This window comes from Pieris brassicae, chromosome Z, assembly GCF_905147105.1.
Source record: "Pieris brassicae chromosome Z, ilPieBrab1.1, whole genome shotgun sequence".
In the NCBI taxonomy this organism is placed as follows: Eukaryota; Metazoa; Arthropoda; class Insecta; order Lepidoptera; family Pieridae; genus Pieris; species Pieris brassicae.
The window spans coordinates 5,876,804-5,896,005 of record NC_059680.1 but is presented as its reverse complement, the minus strand read 5'-3'; the positions used below and the strand labels follow the sequence as shown (position 1 = coordinate 5,896,005).

Here is a 19,202-nt window from a genome sequence, read left to right as displayed (position 1 = left end):
TGTATGGGAGGAACAAAAAGTACTTTTAAATAAAATATATTTAATTAATCAAAGTGTGAACAATTGTTTTCTATGCACTTTTGCCATCTCATAGATAGTTTATTGATCCCTTTACTAAAAACACCAGTCGGACGGGAATCAATAAAATCTGTGAAGGCGATTTGGACTGCCCCATCAGAGTAAATTTTTTTCCCTTGCAAGAAGTTGTCCAAATTTTAAAAAAATGTTAATCTGTCGGAGCAAGGTCCGGGGAGTACGGAGGATGTCTTAGACATTCCAATTCAAGCTCTTCTAATTTGGTAGCCGTCTGTTGTGCAGTGTGTGGTCTAGCGTTGTCGTGAAGTAGCAGTGGCGTGGAGCGATGGACCAGCCTAGGTTGTGTAGCCGTTTCATGATGGTTTGCAATTGCTGACAATAGACATCAGCCGTAATAGACTGGTCAGATTTGAGAAAACTGCAATGAACAATACCGGCACTACTCCACCAAACGCTTACAAGTAACTTTTTTGGGGTTAATTTTTGGCTTGGAGCAGGATTTGGCTGGCTGGCCAGGATCCAACCATTGCGCTGAGCGCTTCCGACCATCGTAAAGAATCCATTTTTCATAACATTTTTGCATGATTCGGTTTAAAATACCTTCATTATTGTGCCGGTTCAGTAATGTAACGCAGCAGTCGACGCGCGTTTGCCGGTTTGCTTCAGTCAAGTCAAACCCACCTTTCAAGCTTTTTAATCTTCCCAATTTGCTTCAAGTGAATTAAAAAAGTTTTATCACTAACACCGCAGCCTGCAGCTAACTCGAATGTGGTTTGCGATGGATCCGCTTCCACAATAGCCTTCAATACTTCATTATCTACTTGGGTCTCAGGCAGTCCACGGGGCTTGTTCTGCAGGTCGAAATTTCCAGAACGAAAACGTTGGAACCAAAACCGAACTGTTTTCTTTTGCAACATGACCGCCATACACATCATTCACCCTTCGAGTCGTTTCCGCAGCACTAGTGCGGAACTCGTACTCGTAAATACTATTATACTTTAAGTTTTCCATTTTGTAAAATGAGTGACGCAAACAGGAAAAAAACAAGAAAAAACAAATGAATGACGGTCATCAAAGCACAAATACATGAGTAAATAGCTGTACAAAATTGAATTTGGAATTCTTTACCAAAGAGGAAATCATCGTGATTAAAGTGGCCAGTACGAAATAAGAAAATTTCATATGTAAGGACCTAATATATAGATATTTTATAGTATATATTTTACAGAGGGGAAAACGAGCGTACGGGACGACCAAAGAAGGCAGTCATCGCTCCCCATGGACATACATTTTTAGTGACTGCGTTGCCGGCCTTTGAGGGGGGTCTATACACCTACTTTAAACAACTGGAGGTAGTATATCCCTTTTAAGACCCCCACCGGGAGTCTTTCCCACAGTTTTGCTAGTTCGCAAAAGAAAGTGTCTTACGAAGCGGGCTGTGGAAGATATATAACGCGGTTTTTCGGTAAAGATTTAAAAGTGTTGTACAACGTTTGCTACGCCGTAGATGCATACTTACCGGTGTATGGTGTGTATATATTACCTAAAAGCTTAATATAGCATTAATTAATATAATAATATAAATAAAGAAAAAGTTCTTGAACATTATTCAAGAGTTTCTAGGTACATAGTTTCATTCTTAATGCAAGCGATAAGTATTTATAGATAATAGTTAGTTGGCTGGAATTTCTGTGATACCATTAAGTACCAGCACACTAATCAGTCTATATTCTTGGGCGTAATAAAATATATCTTGTTTTTTTAATAAATCCATAAAGAGTTCCACCAGTTTATCCAATCTAGTACTTAATGCTCTCTATTTTTCCGGCGTCGGGACGTGACGACCTTTCTGCCCACTGTTCAGTCAACCCCTTCCTAGTGGGAGTGCCAAGCTGCCTTCAGGCTTAAGCAAAATGGGCAGACATGACCGGGGAAGTACCACTGCCTCTCAGAAAACCGACGTGAAGTGATGCAATAGGTTCGCTTGATGGTACTCGCATTTCGTGCGGTGAGAAATATTCCCGGGGCCCAACCCCCCTCTCCATAAAATATGAAGGTGCAAAACAAACAGAAACTACCCTGGGGGGTACCACACGTGCTCGTGGTGAAGAATCCTACTCAACATCCGATGGTGGACGCACAGGCTGCAATTCTGCGCTTCTTAACCAACATAGGTCAATTACTAATCGATCTCACTCGCCGTGGACTTCACAAATATTAGGGGGCGCAACTCGAACAACCACACTATGCTCCAGGGGTACAAATTTTGTGCCGTGTTCATTTAATTTAGTTCATTAATGTGCCGCAGGCGGGAATTTGCGACAGAAGTGGCGACATCCTGTGATGCGACTATCGACGCACGTAAAAAAAGTAATACAACTCCAGGTCCTTTCCAAACGGTAAAGCGCTAAGGCAAACAGAGAACATTGCCTGATTGCGAGAAATTGGCCCACCTCCCTTCGGGGACACGAGCCCTCTGGTCGATTTTCAAAGCTGTCCATGGGAATTTCTGTCAATCCTTCATTCCACCACTGCTATTCCATTCCACAGGGCCGATGACTCACTGGCCCACATCGTGCCGCCTCAATGGATTGGCCTTTGGATGACCAAGGGAGGTCACCACCGACCAATTCGCGGTGTGCTTCTTCGACGCCGGAAATCATATTCTGCAACGTGGTAATCACTTTGTTTGACTTTCATAAGTCGAGCGGGTCTGATGGCATCCCCCCATTGTGCTCCTGAGTTAGCTTCGGTCTTAACGGACCTATTTCGGTGCTTGTATTCGCTTGCTATAAGCGCTTAGCAGACCGCTTCAACACATCCAATCCCTATAAAGGCAATCGGGTTAGGTTCAATTGTTGTTGGTAGTATCGTTTAGTTATCAGGGTAGGAGTTAAATCCCCACAAAGCTCTGTGCAATCAGGGCAATTCGTGAGATATATGTTAAGCAATACTGATTGACTAATAATGACAATACTAATGCAATACTATTTAGGGTTCTTCTGAGCTTTATTCGGAACTATGTCAGTGTTTTTAACCTTTATGGCGTGACCATATAATAAATGAATAAAGAAATTGTTATAAAAGCAGTCAAAAATAATAATTCATTCTACGACGAATTAATGCAATTAAAATCTGTTACTACGAAATACATTTTCGATGAGTGTGAGGATGGTGAACTATCATGCTCTGAAACTTTATCGATCAACCCTACCCTTATTCTATTAAGGTGAAGTAATTAAGATGGTTATTACCCGATCCTCGTAATACGCGAAGTAATTGAATGGTCTATCTTGTACCTATTTGTTTATAGTGGGTTATATTACTAGGTCAAGCGTTCTCGAACGTCTTATAGCCACCCAAATATAGCTAAGTGCAATATGCTAGATAGCTTGTGCCGTATAAAGGATACGTGCAGTTTGACAAAGACATGTTTTTATTTTTCTACTCAGCTACTTTTCCATACAGTGAGACTACTAACCAATCTGTTTTGTTTATGGTTAATTGCTATGGACAAATGCATTTGTCTATGAAATATTATTTTGGACAAGTAAGATCTCATTACTAACTATTATTTTCATTAAGAGACACAACTCTGACACATGATAAGCAAAAATCTTATATTGACTTTTTAGTATACAACTTAGTTTCAATTTTTACTGACCTCCAATGACCCAAAGAAACAAATATTTAATGCCATTTTTCAATTTTTTTTTACGAAAGTTAGGAATAGTAAAAGTCGCCTTTCCGAGATGTCGGCGATGCTTAAATAAATGATTCTTTGACACAAAGGTAAAAGACGAATGCTTAGAAATATAAATGTCAGTATGTTCAGCGCATGTCTATTAAACTAGGACAAATTATTATATATTCTATGTAAAATTATTCGCATCCAGTATTCAAAATCTATTACAATTTGTGATATCACGAACAAACCTTTTTGAACTATTTTATTAATTACATTTCTATTCTTAATGGAATAAGTATGCTAAGTTACACTTGAAGTACAATAAGATTTTTAATGATAGGTTAATTTAGGTATAGAGCTTTAGATATATCAGATTTAAAGTCACTTTAGATGTAAATCTAATATTTTAAAATATATTATTGGTGGTTCGTATAGTTCGTTCGTTCGGTCACCTCACCTTATCATCATGATCATGCTAGTATAAGAAATTGAAATTTTAGTTATTATATTGTATTATCATAATAATAATTTCACAGTACTGCGTTATTTTACGCTGTGTGGAAATTTTGGCACCTCCATCTTTAATTATCTGTGCAATTTTATTGAAGGAAATATTGTTCTATTATAGCCGTTCATTAATATCCATCTGCTCTTCTGCCTCGGTCAACGTACAGGTGCGTCCCATGGTAAATAAAAATATCAAAGTCTATAAAGAAAAAGTAATTTCGTATTATAGTATGTATGAACTTGAAATAAAATCTCTTTGACTATACTATTTATATCGGGCTAGTTTTGGCATCATTAAAAGTTTAAATTTTCAAGAAGATAATTCCAAATTCAAATTACGAAAATTTGTGATTTTTATTTATTTTTCGTACTGTGAAGATGAGCGAATGTAATGAAGAAATTCGATACATTTTAAAATTTTACTGCAAAAAAGGTAAAAATGCAAAGCAATTCGCGAAGAAAAATTGCGATTTTTATGGAGCTAGTGCAGTGTCTGTTAGAGTAGGACAAAATTGGTTTGCGCGTTTTCAATCCGGAAATTTTGATGGCAGAGATGCATCATGGTGCATCTCTCGTCTCTCGCTCTGGCCGCCCTATTATGAATAAAATGGATGCCATTTTTGAAAAAGTGGAGCAAGATCGCCATATCAGTAGTTACAACGTAACTGAAGAACTGGGAATTGACCACAAAACTTTTCTTTATAACGACGTAATGAAACCGAACCATTTTTGAAGAAGTACCTACATACTTTAGTTAAACGTAAACACACTCTAGTAAAAAATGTTGTGAATTTTCTTACAAAATGCGAAGAAACTTTTTCCCCTACCTATAACAAAAGCGCTGTCAAGTAAAATATATACTGAAAAGGATAGGAAAGTTAATAAGTTATAGTATATAAGAACGAAACTGGATAATTACCTTGAGAATTTGTTTTACCAACGGATCACTACTAATTTTGCCTTCAATTTTAAAATTGTATTGCTTAAAGAAACTTTTATCTAGTTAATAAGAAGTAATTTTAAAGAAAAAAACAGTATCCATACTTAATTGATTTTTTATAGTACCGATAGTTTTTATGTTTTTATGCAGGTACACCAAAACCTAACTAAAGTTTCAATAATTATCACTAATCGTTACTTAAAATCATCCGTGTAACCTTAATACGTATAAATTGACCCTAGCAAGCCATAATAACATAAATAAAGTGGTCGGTAATAAATTGCTAGCACGCAACACTTTTTCATAAAACATGATTCGAGTAAAATAGCTCCTTTCATACTAATGGTCGTATTTTTGTGAACAAAACCTTTGTGCTTTTGTGTTTATTCACACAATCGTCGGTTACATATAATCTACGCACAAATTCGAAATTTTACCATATCTAAGAAGATGGTTTCCACAGAATTCTTGATATAGTTTTCTTGTTACTCCTGCATATAAAATTAGCAATAGGTATATTATAGATTCACCTAAATTTATTATACTTGTTTAATCCATAAATAAGCTTAATCGGTGTAGAGAGTGGCAATCACGCGCCAGTTATTCGTTATTGCGTCACATATTGCGCTTTATAATATGTCATGAATCTCGATACTAAAACTTATCACACCCAGCTAAATACCTAAGTTGAGATGGGACAATCCAACTCGCGCAGTATTTATAAAATTTTACAGTGATTAATTTTATTTTACAAGTTATAACTTGACTATATTCCTATCTCGAATTGATACGATCATCGACGAACGTTGATCGTTATAGAATTTCCAACTCCATTCCCATAAATGATAACCAATTTAAATTTTATTGGTTTTTCTGTCCCTTGTTGGGTTTGCCACATCCGTATTTTCTCACGAATGTGAGATAAAATATTGTCACACTGAGCCGCAAAACAATATTTTTTTAGAGATAAAAGTAATATAAGAACTATATAAATATAAGAAATATGAAAACCAATGTCACCATGTCCCCTAAGTGGGTGATAAGCCTGTGATAAGCCACCGCACGCAGACAGACATAAATCAAGACAAACAATCATTTATTCAGCATATAGATAGAAAAGCAACGAGTACATATATGTTTTAATATTGTGCGAACAACTTTCATACTATTACGACTCACCAAAATGTAGCTTCGAGCCGGACTTTAACCTAAGCTACAAGTATTAGGAGGTTGTACTGACGTGGGCGTTTTTTATATTATAAGAGTAACAAATCCACGCTTTAGAAAATCGAGTTTTATTTTAGATACTTGCCTGATGCACAAAGCATGAATGATGAAGCAAAAATAGAATACTACCTTAAATAGTCACCACGTTTTGCTTCCTAACTCAATAACGCTATTGACCGACCTTTATCTCTTTGACGCTCGCTTCACGATACACTTTTCATTCATATCGTTTCGTCTATGGCTTTACTGTGAACAATGCCTTCATCACATTAGTATTTGGAGTTTGCATTGTATAAATAGTTTAAGCCCCAAGTTAAACGTGGGAGTATGATTGTTTTACTTATGACATTTCTTACATAGGCCATATTTTTTATTAAGGATATTTGTGAAACTTTTATATCTATAACTTTTTATTATATTTTCTGCAAGGGACATATTAATTTATTTAGAGTCGCACCAACAAGGCCACACATAACTAAAAAACAGATAAAAAGAAAAGAAACAACTTATACAAATTATAACCAAGGTATGGCCGTGCAATACATAGTCAAAAACTTTAAATGCTGCCTTTTGACTACTTTTTGTTTCTCAAAAAGCAGTTATTAAAGTTCAATAGCAAAAAAAAACTCCCAATATATCCAAGATTAACATAGAACAAAGGTACTTCATTCCAAACTGGCATGGCACGAGATTAAAGTTACGATTATTGTCTCACCAAGCTTCTTTGAATTTTAACAATCTCATTTGAAATTTACTTTTTATAAAATGTAATATGCCGACAAAATGAAGGTTTTTGTTATTAAAAAAAATTTTAAAAAAAGGTTTTATTAAATAATAAATTTTAATTTAAATAAAGGCGGAATCATGCTTATCCCTTTGTTTTCTTTTGGTGTCTTTGTTTATTTTTTCTCGCGTGTAGTTTCCCAACGTTTTACTTGAAACTGGCATAAAGTCAAAACTATTGCCATTATATTAAAAAATGCGGAATCATTATATTTAAGCTCTAGTCGAAAATATACAACACTCATACTAGAAGTAAATAAATCATTAGAATCTAAGTTACCGAGTACTAGCAAGTGTACTGCTGCACAATTTTCGATCGGGTTGTTCTTAAAGTGTAACACCGTGATAGTCTAAATCGACGTAGTTATTTTAACCGAAAGGTTTTCATAGCATAACGTTATATTAATATTTTATCATAACATGGGAGATATATGATTTTTCCCCGAAGAAGGAACCATTAAGGACAACAACGATGAATTTAATTACTGAATGTTCATAAATTATTTGAATAGTAGCTATTAAATGTACACTTAGCTTTTTAAATTATTATATAAAAAACATTTAAAATTAGTTTTAAGATTGCGAATAACACCAAAATACTTGCGGAACTAACAGCTAGCGGAAATGTCACTGAAGAGAACTGAATTCAATAGCTTGAAACAGCAACTGAATGAATGAATTACCTTGACGTTTTACATTTAGAGAAAATGTGGAAAATGCAACTATAGACGGTTCGAGCTTTCATAAGCAATCCATTTTTAGCTTTGCTCGTTAAGTTGACACTTTCATCTTTTCAAGACCCAATTAAAATTTATAACCCAAAAGAATATTTTTGAACAAAAAATCACCATTACTAGTATGGTTGGAAAAATAGAAGCCTCCTTTGTTTTTCGGCGTTCTCATACCAAATCTTATTACTATTGTCTACATAATTAGTGATTATGTACTTTCTAAAATGCAAAGACATATGCTTTGATCGGAACTGTGGAAGGATTGGAAGAGGCATATGAGGCCAATCACGTTTCTATACTCAAACTAGAGTTAAGAATTTGTATTATAGTATAGATATGATATAATAGAGTTAAGTAAGAACTACATTTTTATATTTTTTCTCATATTTCGTAAATTGTAGGTGTATAGCTGAACTAAACCTCGACGTTACGATTTCTTTACAGATGTCGTGGGCAGTCGCGTTAAACACATTTCACTGTGTAAAAGGCACACACGTTAACTAAAGGCACTTTTTTTTACTAATCTACATATAAACTTATCACTTTATCGTATGAGATAAGTTTCGGTGCCGAGGTTGACTGGTATAATGTTTATAAATTACTTTTATAGTAAGTATCTACTCATTGATCTCTTTTGAAGTCTAGAGACAGAGAATAATTTATATTTAATGATCAGTCATATGATCTGACAAGAGAATTAATTATGATAGTATATAATAGGTTATAACCATAGCTATAATAAAAATATTTACACTTTATTTAAGAGTGCTTGGTGACGTAATTATTCTTTATCGATGTCTTAGTTTGATTTACATTTCATGTTGGTAAGAATTTTCAACGACATCAAAACAAGAACAAAATCGAATCGTAATCTAAATCTAAACGAACTCGGAATTTAGCTCCAATCTAGCAATATCAGACATACATAATCAGAAGTTGTTGAAGATGAATAAAACAAAATTAAAAGAAATTAAACATGAATTATCACGTTATAAGTAAATTTTTAAGTAGCACAACAAATTTGTACCAAAAAAGTGTTTAAATCATTGTAGGTGACGTTTTGCTGGGGGCACGTGGGGTGGTTTCACGCCCGACTCTGTCGTTTATATGTTAATCCAAAGGTTTTATTGTTTCTGTGACGTCAACGTATAAAGCGACTACGACAGATTGTGCGTGGAATTCGGGAGAAATAACTTTCCCGCATTCGTGAGACTAAAAACAAGATGTACCATGAAAGTGTATTAATAGGATACGTTAAACTTTACGTAATGTATTTAAGCGCTAATTTATTACGTTACCTCCTTTTTACACGTAAAAAAATAATTGCAGACTTTAAATTAATATTGAATGTGTTATTCGCGTGAAATTTTTTATTTGATCTGAACTGTCAAATGCGAAATCAGATCAAATAATGCCATTTTTGTCTTATACACTAGGCCTCTGCGTTGTTCAAGCATTTCACAAGTCTTCATACAAACAAAAGTTGTTAGAACAGCTGTATACATCAGATTTGCCTATTCAGGATTTATTAGTAACATTTTTCTTATAACAAACAGGCTTATACGATGTGCGTAAATCTTTATTTGTAAGACTGTAAATGTCTAGCTTTGAGATAGAGATCCACCAAATAATCCAATCCTTCGACGCACTGACTAAGTGCTCCATGCAAATGTGAACCTATAATATTTTATTAAATTTTAACTGACTCAATCAGTTGAAGGCTGAAAACATTTGGGAATAGGTATCATTTTATTTACACATTATATTTTAGTACTTTTAGGCTTGTTTAACACAATTATTCTTCTTCCGTCTTACAATTATACGTCTTCAGTGGAGTTTATCAAGAACGTTGATGGATTTAAACCTGAAAATGTGTTTTCGAGTTAAAGAAAATGGCTTGTATAGATGATTAATTGTATAGTGTACAATTAAACTATCCGTTTTATAGTCTAAGTAAGCATATTCATAATTTTTAAATTCATATTGATAATTATTATCTGTTCTGTTGTGAATATGTTTTTAGTTAAATGCCTGTATGTATAAGTTTTCTATAGCGTAAGTATTAATTTACTAGGAGGAGAAAAGCTGGAAAGGGAAATAGCGAAATTAATAAAATTTATTTTAAAGAAACTTCTGAGTCATCAATTGTTTAGTAAGTTAACGAGAACTTCCTTTCCGAGTTGGTGTCACTTAACTAAGAGCTGGTAATAAAATCAGTACTTTATAAGAATTCAAATAACACTGTTAAACTTTAACAGCTTAGCTTAATTATTAATTAGCGATAATTAATACGAAGTTGGTTAATGAAGCCTCGTGCTACGTATCTACATATTACCTTACTACGATTATTGAATTGAGACGAGTTCGTTACTAGATTAGACCGCAGAACTATATATACGAACACTAATAATGTAATTTCAGTATATGATAGAACTATTGTTTAACATGATTAATATGTACGTGTACTGCCAAATAGGATAGATCGCTTTGTCCTAGAACCACAATGTAAATAGAAACTGTACAACGGTACTGTACTGTACTATACTGTTGTTTGTCCAGTACAATGCTTAGGCTACTAGAGTTAACTTCTATCAACAACAAACACATACAGTCAATGCAGGTTATCGCAATCAAAAATGCCTGCGAATATATAAGCATCCAACTCACAAGTTGACGTTGATAAATGCACTCAGTATCGAGTCGTCACCCAGAATCCGTACTACTGACGTACCCATACCTTAGAATCGTTGAAAGCAATGGATAAAAGTTAATTAACGCATGCAATCGTCTTTACTGACCTAATTCACAATCGTTCAGCTATTGTTTGATTCACAAAGAGAAATAACAATACGTATACGGCTTCATAACTAGAATGTCTTGATGCCTTCTTGTGCCAATTCTATTTAGTAACTAAATAGGACGCGGTGTAAATGTTTTTTATTTTCTATTTTACTGGAACGCTTAGGTATACCCATTCTTTATATGGCTTCTTTTCAAATTATTTAATTGTTAATGATAATATACTTTTTATTATATCGATAGTAGAAGATCATAACAAACATATAGCAAGCTTTCTGAGTGGTCACGGAGAGTTTAAGAGTTCACTTAGAAGTCACAGATGGCATCTCGTAATTGGGCTTCGGGGTGTGAGTCCTGCAGAGCTTGTTTTAGTGAATTAACCAATTTTAATCAGTATACCAACAAGAATAAAGACTAAAATTCTTTGTAATTTCTTTGGAAAGTTTATTTACGCATCGACTCTTTTCACGGCAACAGATATTTCTCACAACGGAGAAAATACCTTTTAGATTTAGGGTAAGTGAATTCTGTTATTATAGGGACTCAACATAGATCAAAATGGATTTATATTCCAATTTTCGAGCACAGCCATGCCATAATGTTTGCTGAATTGAATTATGTCCGCGACTGTATTTGTACAATTCAGTCATAATATAAAATTTGTAATAAACTACTGCTGTGCTTTGATTTCTTCGGTTGAGACCTAAAATGTCTCTCCATGGAGCGATTGTAGGTGTCAGATAAGATCCTGATAGCTTCGGTCATGGCTGGCGTTGGTAATATATATTTATTATATGTTAATTGATCTAACTTTTTAACTGCATTCAAAATTGAGTACTCCTCCTAAGGGAGATCCAATAGTAAGCTATTGGACGTGTAAGTTTCTTTCCGCATATGACTTCTTAGAGTGGGATTCGATCTGGATAATTGTTCATTCGGCTTCACTGTTGAATGGTGGCACCATGATTTAGAATGATTTTAATCAAGTAAACGCATTTTATTACAATAAATATTTATAAAAATGAAGCAAAATTCACCAAGATAAAATGGTATACAAGTCTAAATTTTAACAAATACTCGGCCTAGAATACTTATAGTGCAGATTTATGGCTTGGATTGCGTAATGTAAATGATAATTAGTTCGGAATTCGTGATAAAGAATATCTCGTCTTTCTCTAACAAATGCGTCGTAAACTCTTAAAGATATCTTACTTTTTACGATAAAAGCTTGCTTTGCCTTAAATACGCGTTATGTTTATACATATATTGGCGTTGATGATAATTTTAATAGAAATTAATCCAAATTATATGTAATAGAACTAAACATTTTTTTGTACGAATTACGCAAAAATCGTTAAATTAAATATATCAGTGGTGGCGCAACCACGTATTGGTCAGATTTCTGGATAATTTCTTTAAATGGGAAAGCATTAGGCTTCTGTGATGTTGTGTTGGCTTGAGTGTGCGATGCCGCGAAGTATTTTATAAGGAATCTGCCTATGCCTATGAGGAAAGATTCCAATTACAATATTGACGTACGTAAAATTCTCTAATTCGTCTTTCGTTTGGCGTCGTTGAATGAAATCATAATTATTGGAATCGAAATTAATTTAAGAAATATTGATTGAGAAAATTATTGAGTCAAGAGAGTAACTGGGGCCAGGATTATATCCTAAGAGATGATGGGAGATCAAGATATTTGTATTCAGGACGTTTACCTCATTAAAGTTAAGCATCTTTATACATTAAAACAAATCAGTTCAAATGGAGCGTTTTAACCAAACCTCTTTCTCTTTTCATTGCAAAGTAAACACAGTTAGTCTGAAAGAGACTAAATAATACTTTGTTTAGTTAAAAGTGTAATTAGTATGGAATAAACAGTAAAAAAAATCGTGCAAATAAACCCAATATTAGGTGAAACTTAATATAAAAGCTACTCCATTAGTGTTTGATCGCAACCGTATAAACCTAAAAATACTGGGAACTCTTATTGAACGACTGCCTATGTTGATGTTGAATGAGGACACATTTTTCAATTTATCTCTTTTCATATTCAATTTTGTAAAAAGAATTTTCATTTCATTTAAACGTGGAAGTGTTAGTAAGCGAATATTGCTACTGAAAGCTAACTCAAAACTTCACAGATTTGAATAAGCTTTTAACATAATTTCGTATACAACTTTGGAAAATTAAAAATTATATTAACTAATTTAATAGTGCCGGTTTGCAGGTACTTGCTTTATTTTTGTCACACATGTGAATTTATATACTATGAGTGTGAATTTATATGCAATGAATGGGAATGGTATGAAAAACACAACATTGATGGTGTTCTTTGTATGTTGCTCTCCCATATAGGTATATACTTTTTTTATAAAATAGGGGGCAAACGGGCAGGAGGCTCACCCGATGTTAAGTGCCGCCCATGGACACTCTCAATGCCAGAGGGCTCGCGAGTGCGTTGCCGGCCTTTTAAGAATTTGTACGCTCTTTTCTTGAAGGACCCTAAGTCGAATTGGTTCGGAAATACTTCAGTGGGCAGCTGGTTATATAGGTTTGGAAATAAAATACATGTAGTATTTGAATTTTTGTTTGTTTTTAAAAACATACCTCGGCTGCATATTCTGGGATTTCGAATAATGTACTTTTACTTAAAAGTACATTAATTATAGTGACGCAGGCGAAGTTACCTGTTTGCCTTTTTACTTTTAACTTGGGTTTTAAGCGTGTGGTTAAATTTATAACGATAATCATTTAAGTATTTATGAACACTTACAATGTTTTTAATCTGTTTCGTGATCATTTGTTTTTTCATAAACAAGTGGGTGTTCGGCCTTTTGTGACTAACACACGCCATGGGCTTTTAGGGTCTATTGCTGGTTTTCTCATGTGAACTGCATAGAAAGGAAATCTATTAGAGCACAGTCAAGATTAGAACCTCCTACATCAGGGATAAAAGTCTCACGCTGAAGCCTCTAGACCAACATTGCTCGAATGCAAACAAAAACATATATCATGTAAATTGTTCTGAAGCTATTTATTACCACCTGATCTGAGGGCACCCACACTATCTACCAGGCGCTGACTTCAATCTTTAATTAGCGCCTGTCCACTTGAATCTCACAGCTCCAGAGTCTCTACTCCAAAGGGAACAAAATCAAAGTTAGAGAAAATACTTTTACTTTTGCCGTTTGTTATATTACGCATGCTCTGCGACTGCGCCGGCTTTTGTCCTTCTCCGAAGGTAGTGGAACTGGGTTATTTTTTAATTGAAAATTAATATTTTTTGAACCTATTATTGTTTGGCTTTATAGGCCCTGTATTCGTTATGGGCTTGTGGCAAATACAGCTATGTGTCGGTTTTCTGTTTTTTTTAAGTTTCACTGCCTACCAGCTTGAAACTGATATTGTTTCAATGCCCATTGACGTCCCGTAACCTTAATGGCCAACTGATATTTTGGCTATGTCACAAACGAAGAGTACGACACGTCGAATTTATACACGTCTATTGCAGGTTAGGGCTAACTAAAAGTCATATAATATAATACTGGTAGCACCATGTACGTGTCAGCCTATGAACTTTTCAGGCCATCTAATATATCAAAATTTAATGTATTTTCAAAATATGCTGATTTTCTACGAGATTTCGTACAAATAAAAACACTATTTTTTTAGAACATGTGACTAGCTAACCGAGGGCGTATTCGTACAGAAAATGCTAACCTTCGAATAAATACACCTCAAATCAAGACTCCTAAAATAACTTTTATTAAATGAACTTTTTTTTATCTTGGCTTGATCAAAGAAATTATCATGATTGCTAAGTATATCTGAACTCATTATGGAATGGCCAGCCGTATAAATTGAATTTTTAACGATATAATCATTTATATCGTACTTCATTATGGCATTGTTACATATTAACACGGTGCCTCAAAGCTAGTCTTAAATCTGAAAGGGCTTCGAAACTACAAGGTGTGATGTTATCGCACGTAAGTATTCATTGCATTGCGAAGGCTCTATACTGAATTGTGTGGTAGTAACGAGTGGATTTCGTCGTTTCAGATTTAAAAGGAAAATCCTTTGAAAAGTTGTGTCTGTTTGTGATGGACTATGTACGTGATCCTTATCCTGGAAGATAGAAAAGGTAACCTCACTTTATACATTAGTTTGTATAATTGGATGACAATAAATTTTGTTTACGTGAGTTACACGATAAAGAAATAAGCTGCTTAATAAAGTAGGGATAAGAATAAAATACATCAGTGACTAGAAAAGTTGTTAAGAATTATTGATTTAGTTCTTCATTGTTACTTAGTTCGCAAGTATTAATCTACAATGTATAAGCTAGTCTTATATTCTAGGAGGAATTTGTTGATAACAATATGTTGGTTAACATGTCGTAAAAATGGTTATTGCAAACTTTAACAAATATAGATGCCTGTCTCCGAACAATTAGCGTCTACGTAGACATTATCATTCTCCAAAAACAAGCAGACATTTAAACCTTTAGTCATACAATGTTCTTGTACCATCATACATTTCTAATACGTAAGTGAATAGCAAAATGCGTTGTACGACTATAACGTCACTTGTCGAGACGTTATCCAGCGTTTCTTTAAGAGTGCGTTCTTACCCTCTTTGAACGAGCCAAGGCTGTATATTTATAAACGTGGCGATTACCTAAATCATCGGAATTAGGGACCTAGTGTCGTAACGCAGGCACTGTCTTATGTATGTATATATATTTAGTGTGAACTCAGTTTCTGCACTTGAACTTCCATATCATTAGCATTAAAAACGTTTGTATGCGGGAACGGTAATATATTGTGAACATTACGTTATTGAAAGCATCCCTCTGACCCATTTGACAAACAAACGAAATTTACTATGATTTCGCCTTTAAATCCTCATCTGAATAGGAAAAACGATGCCACGGTTTAATGCACATGTAACGTAATTCATTTATGTTAAACTAAATCTGGTTTAATTTTCATTATACCAGGCGTAAAATAAAAACATTTTTCAGGAAATACATACGTCGACCATATGGAAACATTACAATTTTATGTTAGGGCAGGAATATAGTAAATATTTACGGCCTCCTCAAATTTAAGTATCAAATATTGAACCAATTTGAAATGAAGATGTCGCGTTCGTTGTGTTGGGGTGAACGGGAACAAGCATGGCGTCTGTCTTTAACAGCTTTGCAAAATAATGGAGAGATATTAGAATAATAATAAACAAACCGTGTACTATTTAAACTAACTTTAAACGGAAATATTAAGATTTAACTGTATTATTTCAATATGAACAATGAAGTACAAACCTTCAATAATATCAGAATCATAAGTTTTGATTTATAAGCGTTTCCCAAAATTGCTTGTTTTTGTCGACATTGCGAACGATGTATCAGCAGATATTTTCGTGAAACGAGAAATATAATTATTTCGACACGCCACTCTGCCAGTTAGCTTAATTAAACACGGAATAGGGGCTTCTTTTGTTTATATAATTTTAGTTTTATTTTATTTTCTTGACAATTTGATAAGGTCTACGAATCTATTGAATCTACGATACGAGACAAATGTTAAATAGTAAAGTTAAGCATAAAAAATTAAAACTTGTTCAAATATCGCATACATTTATATAACTAGATACATTACAGCTAGTGGAAGTGGCATGAACGTTATATTATCCAAGAGTATAAATCTTAGTTGTTTTGAACGCGGGTGCACAATTAACAAGGCATATTCAGGATTAAATTTGTAAGCATAAGAGTCATATTATTATTTTTTCATTATAGTGATTGTCGCTATGAGACATAAAGTCACTATGGTATTTAATACCCATATTCCAAGGCTATTGCACCGCTGTACAGATAAATGTTATTAATTTACAGTTAGAAATAAAAAAAAATCAACGACTGTGTGTGACTTCAATAATTAAATCTACTGAATATTGATTACTTTAAGAATTGTATTAAATGAGAGTCACGTCTCAGGATCCGTTTTACTATACACAAACAAGTATTCGTAATTTATTGCCAAGCGCAGTAGCCCACGCTCATATTCGAGAATGGAAAAACAGCTATAACGTAGACGATATAGGGGATTGTGGACCCTGTGGCATACACTAACATTGTATGAATAAGTTCGTATAAGGAAAAAGCTATAACTTTTTATGTCACAACATATATTTATACTCGGTCTTTCCACTTAAGTATTTAGGAAACGATGGGCGGTTGTCGAAAGGCGAATTTTATTGCCACAGGAATAATAATTCAAACATCCCATCCTATCTTAAGACGCTGTCGAGAGACTACTACTAAATTATTAAAATTAACTGCTTAGTTAAGCAATAATTTTAGCTATTCACTTTATAATTAACGTTTACGAGCGATTAGAAGTAATCTTTGTCTACCTCGTTTTTTGTTCTGTGTTTAATTTTATTAAATGTATACGATTTTTTAAAACAAAATTTATGAAATAAAATGGAATGATTATATACCTTTAATAACTAATTATTAAAGTCATATGGGATTGTATAGGACATAAACAATACCGTTAATATTACTTAAATCAGTACGACAAGCTAATATATAATACGGGCGTATATAGCAATATATCGGAATATTTACGTCCAAAACAATTAAAAATTACAATTAAAATATTTCAATAATAATCGCATCTATTTGTTTATGCTGCAGGTGAAAAATTAAAAAAAATCTGTATTAAAAATGTGTTTAAAGAACTAATCTAATACATTTTTGCAGGTGAACAGGACAAGGGTGGTGTAATATGTAACACGTTACATCTCTGTGACTTATTACCGCATCTAACCAAGCGAGAAATCAACAAAACCGAAAAATGGGCAAGAAAAATTCAAAATTGAAGCAAGATACCATCGACAGACTCACTAACGCCACATACTGTAAGTACTTATAGCAATTAATTATTGAATAGTATTATTTTAAATTTGATAAATACGTATAACCCACACAAGTCCACGCTAATTATCATATTTATTGGGATTATTTTGACAGCCATTCTTGAATGTAATATCTGTTATTCCTGCCTTACATAAAGGTTGTGTCTGGTCGACAGTACAGGTGATTCCGGAGCTGGTGATATTTTCGTTCAACGAATAATACAATACAACAAGGACATTCTGCCAGCTGGTACATTGCTAAGAGACCAAACTATTAAAATTTATTTCATGTTAATTAACGTAGTCGTAGTTGCTATATCTTAAACTACTCGACTAATTTTAATGAAAATTTATTTTATTCCTAAATTGCCGATTCCTTATTTTACAATATAAGTCATATGTCCAAGGTTTCCAAAAAATTGTGGAAAATGTTCAAATTTCAATTTCAAACAATACAGGTCAAACTAATACTTTTTTGAAACTACAAAAACCATAAGTTAACATTACTTACATGAATTTCAAGTACTACAAGTACAACATATCTCTAAACATTATCCACTAATACACAAATTACTGAAATAACGATTAATCCTTGGTCCTTATTACTTTAAGTCCTTTTAAAAAATAAATAAAGAACTAACTATAAACTAAAAAACTAAAAGTTGAAATTGTTATAATTGTAACTTGTTACGTTACGTTGGCAGTAATTTTCTTTTAATAAATGAATACATCATTTAAAAATATTAATATTATGCAGTAGTATTTTAAATATAATGCAGTAGAAGACTATTATAATTTAAAAGGCTTAACTTCATATGAAATATATATTGAAAAGTTTCATTCAGTTCACAAAGGTATGATTTTAATTTATATATGATAGCGTATTCAAAAACAAATTAAATAAACAATGCGAAATTCTTTTGCTACATATGCAAATCTTTGAACACAAAGCAGTCTCATCTTGCCTTCTGGCTTAGATCTTTAATACAATGCGTTGTTATTTTCACTCGACTCAAGTATCAGCAAGACTTCGAATCATATCAATTAAGGAACATTATTTTATAAATTAAAAAAGAAAGAGTAGTTCTAACACCGTGTCCGGAGTTTAATGAAGCCCTGACCTTTTTAGTTTTAATTTGAGATAAGGATAATATAGTGTTTGTGGAAGTAATATCGTGATAGCTAGATTCATGAATAGCTTGCGTGTTTTAGTACATTACCAGCGACACACCTTCAATAAGCTCGTTTTGACACCAATAAATTTTGCCGTGTCAATGTTCGTTTTTGGAGGTACAATTATATGAATAAGCTACTTTGCACTCTTAGCAACAAAATCCAAAAATCAGAGTCAAAAGCAACAAATCTGTCCATTGGGAATCATACCGTAGAAGAATACATAGTTTGAATATTATTCGCATAGTAACTATACCAGTTGCCTCAACGGTAGCTAGTACATTCGATTGCAGATCATAAGGTCCTAGGTTTTTTACGAGGCCAAAGATTAACAACTCGTTATATCCGATTTTTCTAAAAAACATTTCAATTGTAGCCTAAAATTTTG

The 19,202-nt window shown here is 33.5% G+C and overlaps 1 protein-coding gene across 2 annotated transcripts in view; it reads left to right on the top strand.

Annotated features, from left to right (window-relative positions):
- Window positions 1-19,202, top strand: part of LOC123718602 (frequenin-1) — a 100,310-nt gene that overhangs the window by 23,352 nt on the left and 57,756 nt on the right. Inside the window, exons 2-3 of one of the 2 annotated variants that reach the window (XM_045675251.1) lie at window positions 14,777-14,858; window positions 17,487-17,644. In XM_045675251.1, coding sequence (XP_045531207.1) covers window positions 17,581-17,644 — 64 coding nt within the window. In that variant the 5' untranslated portion in view covers window positions 14,777-14,858; window positions 17,487-17,580. The remainder of the gene's footprint in view (window positions 1-14,776; window positions 14,859-17,486; window positions 17,645-19,202) is intronic. The other variant, XM_045675253.1, reaches the window with a different exon arrangement.